We start from the raw sequence: 6,852 nt of genomic DNA, 5'->3' as shown, positions 1-6,852 counted from the left end.
ATCTAATTAGTTTGTCTATAAATACAGACAAGAATTACATACAGTACTTTTCTACCATTGTAGATTGTGATCAGTACATTTTATCATAAATAACTACAATTATATTTTCTGTAAAACAAAGGACTAGACTATTGGATTATATTTTAGGTAAAATGTTAGGATATGGCTAAAGCTAAAAAAAATGTTAAAATGTTTATTTAATGAAAATCTGATCTGTCTAGATAAAAAGAGATAAGACAGATACTCAACATTTAAGGTCTGCACTTAAATGATGAACTGAGGAGGTCATCTGAATTTAAACAAAGTGTTGTAAAGACAAACATTCACAGTGCCCGCAGCACCATCCAGTGGTGGATCAAAGTAATATTATATTTAAAAATGAGTTGAGAGACTATGAAATCTGGTATAGTCCCAAATTACTGTGACAGAAAACTGAATTTAGAACAAGTGGTGCACAGAGGAAGCTCCACACCTTGTGCCGATCCCAGGTCTCACTTCAAGCAGGAGAGACGGGAAAAAAAGGTTAAAAAAAATAATGTGAGGAATTTTAATTCTAGTATTATTTTATTTCTAGTTTTTCAATTACACCGATAAAGAAGGTGTTTCTGTAATCGATTTTAGAGCATAAAGACCTGGTATCGGAAGTATCGATATTTCCGCATTGATCCGCGCATTACTAGCTGCTGGAGCCTAACCCAGACCCAACTGTTATCAGGGAGAGGCGGGGTGCACCTGGTCACCTGGACACGTCTCCGGTCTATCGCAGGGTTAACACGGAGACAAACAACCATTCACACTCACACTCATACCCAGGGTCAATTTAGGGTCACCAATTAGCCTAACGAGCATGTTTGGAAGGTAGGGGGAAACCGGAGTACCCGAAGAAAACCCACGCAGACACAGGGAGCACATGCAAACTCTTCAGAGCTAACCACCGAGTGGTTCCGCCCCCATCCTGTTTCTATGGCATCAAATAACTAGGTAAAACGAAACTTATCAGAAAACAGATGACTCATGAACATGCATGAGCAGCATACGCTACCTGGCCAAAAGAAAAGTCCCCACCTGCATTTAACTAAGCAAATAGATACGAGATTCCTGTTGACCTTTCAGCTGGCAATAGGTTATTTAAATCCATCTCGTCAGATTGAGGAAGTTCCATCTTGTCAGACTGAGGAAGTAAAACTAGAGATGTTTTGCGTGGTGTTGCTCAGGTCCAGGTTCAGCAAAGTTATGCCCAAAGAATGAGGTCAGCTGATTACCTGAATATACTGAATGACTGGGTTATTCCGCCAGTGGATTGTTTCTTCCCTGATCGTGTGGGGATATTGAAATAGAGAAATTGTTTAAGAGTGTTTCAGGGAGCATGAGACATCCTTTTCACACTTGGATTGGCCACCACAGAGTCCAGACCTTAACCCTATTGAGAATCTTTAGGATGTGCTGACTTTGATCATTGGTCAGACTCTCCCATCATTAATACAAGATTGTGGTGAAAAATGAATGCAGCACTGGATGGAAATGAAACTTGTGACATTGCAGAAGCTTCTTATCAAAACAATGCCACAGTGAATGCTTCTGTTATCAAAACTATAGGCGGTCAGACGAAGTATTACAGCATGTGACCTTTTATTTTGGCCAGGCAGTGTATTAACTATCCAAAATGACAAATACTAGAGCTTTTACCTATACTGCAGCCAGTCACCAGGGGGAACTCTACTTGCTTTGGCTTCTGTTTTGGACATTGACACACAATATGTGAAATTATGGACTAATAAAAGCAACTGAGATTACAAAGTATTTTTAAGTTGTACGCCAAAGATTTTTATTACAGTGCAATTAATGAACATCTTGAAGTCCACAAACAATGATGCTTTAATGCGTGCAGACAGTTAAAATAAAATAGCAGAACAGTAGAAAATGGAATTTTCACCTCAGAAGCAAATGAGGTGAAAATCACTCACAGTTGTGCATTTCTAATTTCCTCTTTACAGCTTTGTTTATTATTTATTAGCAGTGTGTGACCGGTAGTCTGTTTTTGACACCACAAAGGGCACACGAAGAGGAACTATGATAAACCGTATAAGCTGCCAGTGACTGACGTTTACAGTTTCCTGTCTTGAGCTGGAACATATTCATGTCCAGGTCTCTGTGTCTTTTTACATCAGCTAACGTCTTGTGAGTTTACTGTGAAGGTGTGAACTCATTTTTGCTTTACTTGAGCGTAGAAATCCTCTGGAGCGTCAGCAGTCGGTGTGAAGTGGTTTTCTGGCTGAGACACTTTGACCTGTGCGTACATTATGTCCTGCTGCTGTCTGCTGTCCTGCACTAAGACAGAGGACGGTCCAGGTCTCTGCTGGGAGAAGTGAACTTCTTCATAATGGATGCCGGTTTGACTCTGTGGACAAATGTATGAGACATATAACTGACGATTCTCAGCTAGTTACCATGGTGATTAACCGCTGCTGCGTGCAGATTGAAAGAACTTCTGTTAGATTGTAAACCAGGTAAAAGCCTAAAACGTGTTTCTTCTACATTAGTAGAGTATCCGTTAGCTATGCTGTACCCCGATCCTGCCTGACAGGAAGATAGTGGCTCTTCAAGTTCAGCCACGTCAGATTTGAACTGAAAAATGTGTCAAAAAGAGGCCACTTGTTTTGTGTGGTTTATGGCTTGCGTGCTCTTTGCCACAGTGTACCTCTAACAAGCCTGTTGTTAAAAAGAGACACACATAAGCCCACACACAGATTAAACAATGTTTCCTTACCTCTGTACGTCGTGTAGTTTGATGTTTCGTCTTAAGCCATCTGAAAGATAGTAGAGTGCTGTTAGAATATATACACATGTATATATACATGTTTCAGGTTAAAGTAATCATTATGAAGAGCTTTATGATACTTGCATAACAGAGGTAACGAGGCAGATGACAATGATGACAATGGTAACGGAAGTCCAAAGTTGAGAAGTGTCTGTTCATAGAAAACAAACCCAAGTGAAACTAAAGTAGACAGAGAACATCCAGAAAACAGGTGAAGCAAGACGAGAGCAGACTCAGTTCAGTTCTACATTTACCTCCATCGTTCAGATGAATCCACGGTGACGTCTGGTTACCAAGTTGATTTGAGGCCACACAGTAATAAACTCCTCCATCAGTCACATTGAAGCTGTAGAAGTGTCCTTCAGATACGTTCATGGGTCCATCTTTGCTGTTCTTGAACCAGGTGAAGTGTCTGATGGGAGGCTTGGCTCTGCTGGAGCAGGTCAGATTCACCCAGCTACCTGCTAACACCAAACCTGATGGACTGATGGATGCTGAGGTGTCTTTAGGAGCATCTGAGGAAAATGTGACAGAGATTGACTTTATTCATCCCAAACAGCTGACATCCCATCAATCATCATGTGCTGACAGGATCCAACAACAAACTCTGGTTGTCTTACATGAAACATTGAGAGTCTCTTGTGTCTCTGCTGTCTTGACGTCTTCTCCTTCATTCACAGGATATGTGACAGAACAGATGATGTTGTTTCCATCATGTGTGTCTGACAGAGTGATGGTCTCCTGGATTTTAGTTGTAAAGGTCCCATCTGTGTTTTCCTCTATTTTGTTGTGAGGGTCTTGTTGTAGATTCCAGGTGAGTTGAGGAGGGGAGTGTGGACAGGGAGTGAAAGCTGAGCAGGTGATAGTGACAGACTCCTTCTCCTTCACATCACCTGAGATGTTAATTGTGGGTCTCCAAGGGGAATCTGTGGTTTCACATCAAACACACATTATTATACTTTCTAAAAGATAATAAAGACAGTTTCATGCTTATTGTCAGTATTCAACTGTCATCACTTTTAAAACGACCACCTTGTGTTCACAAACTGCTTTACTTGTACGGACCACAGCAGTGACAGTTCACAAGTAAAATAATTCAGTAGAGGAATGAGTGAAAGGATGGATGTGTTGGTTTTCTTATCAGGCTAGTTTGACCTTCTTGCCAATAGTGGCCCGAGATAGAACTATGGAATCTCAAATTTCAGGATTGGACAACGCTGAGATGATCGCGGGCCTGACGAAGGTTGTTTGGATTATTATTTCGGACTGCTATGCCTGAGACGATGACCTAGGACTTGAATTGTCTGCTCCGAAATGCTTAATCTTTGAGCTGTTGAGGCTGCGTTGACGTGGAAAGATGGAAACGTGTTCTGGAGTAATGCTGACAGAATCTAGTGGCCATTTTCCTTGTTTCAAGCAAGGCTGGAGTGAAGTTGGAACACCTCAACAAGGCAAAGCAGACCTGTAGTAACATAGATTCTGGGGTTTAGTCATCTGAGGGAAATGTGTAACCTGAGGAAGGAGTCGCAAAAGCTGAGTAGGTCAGATTTAAGTGGCCGACATTTAGCAGAAAACAGCAAGCCCTTGTTTTCACAAGTCGTTGATGACCATGGGCTTGAGAGGATGCAAAATGTCAGGTCAAAGATATCCACATTTTTGGAGGTGAATGTAAATGCATATGAAGCTGCAGATGGACAAGACGGAAAAGTATATCTGCAGATGGGAACAGTTCCAGTTAGCTGGGTAGGAAAGGTGCTGATGCAAGAATAGAGAAGTGACGATGAGGAAATTGTCAAGAAGATGGAGAATGTATAGGAGGCCTGTGGTTGTCAGTGGGAGTTGAAAATCTTGGGACTGACTGCTCTTTTACAAAAAAAGAAAAACAAACCGAGAACCATGACCTGTCAAGCAGATAAGAATGATGGAGTGCACATTAGTTGTGCATTGCATGGAACTTTTGAGTTTTGGACGATGCTGTTGATGCTTTGGTTGCATGTGTCCCCTGGGGAACAGATCAGTGAGAGATTAATTTCTTTTTACCATCGTATTTCTGAGAGGCTATGCTAATGCATTCTTAAATATGCTTCTACTGAATCCCTCTTTGTTACTGGGGATGAGATGGGGCAATGATAATCCTACAGTAGATATTTCATTTCATACTGAAGGATAGGAGTTTGCTATTTGAGACCAAAACTACAACTGATTCACTTTTTATTCTCAACAATAATAATTGAGGGTAATATTAGAGAATAATACGAATAAACCTGTCTTACCTTTAACTGTTATTTGAAGATGATCACAATCAGCTGTTGCCATGAACGGTCCGTTCTCAATTCTGAAGTAGTATGTGTCTGAATGACTTGTGTTTAAATAAGAAAACAGAGTGGTGCAGTTTTTCTGACTCAGGTCTCCAGTAATATTCATTGAATAGATGTTAACTGACCCACTACTGTTGAAGACTATATTATTTTGAAAAAGTCTAATCCTTGAGTCATTTTTAATCCACACTCCAAAGGTTTTTCTGCTGCTGTTAAACTCTTGTCCTGGTGTCTCTGTATAGTTACAGGGGATTTTCAAACAAGATCCACTCAGTGCTTCCATCTTCTTTGGTGCAGTAATGATGAGGGCTGTTTTCTCATCACATTCAGCCCAAACACCTGTAAAACAAGACTAATGATGAACATCATGTGGATCAAAATCTGTCTGAAGAGAAAGTTGATGAGACACAAAGTCCAGTTCATCTGCAGCATGTTACATGTAGACCCTTTGAACAATGTCAGGAGAAAACATTTCCAACTAGAATGATTCAAGTAATGTCTCCAAATAAAAGAGACTGAACAAACAGCTCACCCGAAAGAAAGAAGACACTCAGTAACATGTTGACTGTCACCACGTTCACACACAGGGCTGCCATGACACTCATCTCCTAGACAGGAAAACAAAGACACATGTTCCTTTTACATATTTGAATAAAGTCAGATTTTGGACATAGTATTTAGAGAAACCTCACATCCATATATTAAAGCCAGATACTTGCCGTAAGCTGTCATGTTCTGTGTCCTTGTCTTTTATTTGTGAATATATTTTGAGTTTCCTGTTTTATTTTGTTAGGTTTCTTAGTTTCCTGTTTTGTGTTACTCCCCTTATATTTAATTTTAATGCTGATTAGTTTCTCCTTATGTGCTCCACCCTCATTAGTTTCATCTGTCTCGTCATCCCTCTGCCCCTCTGTGTGTGTGTACAGCCCTACCTTTCCCTTTGCTCCCTGTCACGTTGTTTTTTTCTCTCTCTCTCATCGTCTTCGTGGTCATGTCTGTTTTTCGTCCCTTTGCCATGTTTCTGTGTTTTTGTGTGTTGTTTTTCCTTCTGTTTTGGATTTCCTGCCTTCTCTGCAGCACTTTTGAGTTTTGTGTTTAATTAATTCCCCTTTTGGTTTGAACCCCGACTTCGGCTTTTCCCATTGTCCTGCCTTTGGGGTCCACACCTCCCATGACAGTAACTAACGGATACTTGAATAGCGTCTGTTTGTGGCAATACATTATATTTTACTGGATAAATAAACAAACAATCAAAAAAAAACTGTCATTAATAACATCTGCAGGGAACCACTTTGAGTAAAATAAAATCTAAATAATCGAACACGACTTAATGAAAATACTGTTTAAAATGTTGCTGAAACAACCTCACTTTTAGTGACTTATTTCATTCAACTAAAAACTATGTCATACGTTTGCTGTCAGATTTAAAAGTTTAAATATAAAACCAGTAACATTGTTCTTACCAAATTAACCTGTAGCTTAAACAGAGAAACAATAGAGGTTTAAAATCCAGTAATTTGTGAATTTACGTTGATCAGCAGCAGGTCCAACGACGAACGTCTCTGTTCAGTTTCTCTTTCAAGAAGTCTTCATCGTTTGTGCTTTGACTTAAAAGAGGAAGTCTCAGTTTGTTGTATTTTAAACTCAAGTTCACACCTCAAAGGTGTGATAATATGTTAACTCAAAGACCATTTTTAACAGACTTCCAGTCATGTG

General features: G+C 40.0%; 1 protein-coding gene across 2 annotated transcripts; it reads right to left on the bottom strand.

Annotated features, from left to right (window-relative positions):
* Positions 1-1,827: 1,827 nt before the first annotated feature.
* Positions 1,828-6,712, bottom strand: LOC125024436 (sialic acid-binding Ig-like lectin 7). 2 transcript variants are annotated; one of them, XM_047612210.1, is made up of 6 exons: positions 6,600-6,712; positions 5,669-5,744; positions 5,092-5,475; positions 3,439-3,744; positions 3,073-3,333; positions 1,828-2,398 (listed from the first exon to the last, which is right to left on the bottom strand). In XM_047612210.1, the coding sequence occupies exons 2-6, from the start codon at positions 5,739-5,741 to the stop codon at positions 2,376-2,378; spliced, it is 1,047 nt and encodes a 348-aa protein (XP_047468166.1). In that variant the 5' UTR covers positions 5,742-5,744; positions 6,600-6,712; the 3' UTR covers positions 1,828-2,375. The 2 variants fall into 2 exon arrangements, with proteins under 2 accessions (XP_047468166.1, XP_047468165.1); XM_047612209.1 differs by lacking the exon at positions 1,828-2,398 and adding an exon at positions 2,875-2,969.
* Positions 6,713-6,852: the final 140 nt, after the last annotated feature.

Source organism: Mugil cephalus, chromosome 18, assembly GCF_022458985.1.
Source record: "Mugil cephalus isolate CIBA_MC_2020 chromosome 18, CIBA_Mcephalus_1.1, whole genome shotgun sequence".
In the NCBI taxonomy this organism is placed as follows: domain Eukaryota; kingdom Metazoa; phylum Chordata; class Actinopteri; order Mugiliformes; family Mugilidae; genus Mugil; species Mugil cephalus.
The sequence above is the reverse complement of the archived record's forward strand: the minus strand, read 5'-3'. Positions and strand labels throughout refer to the sequence as shown.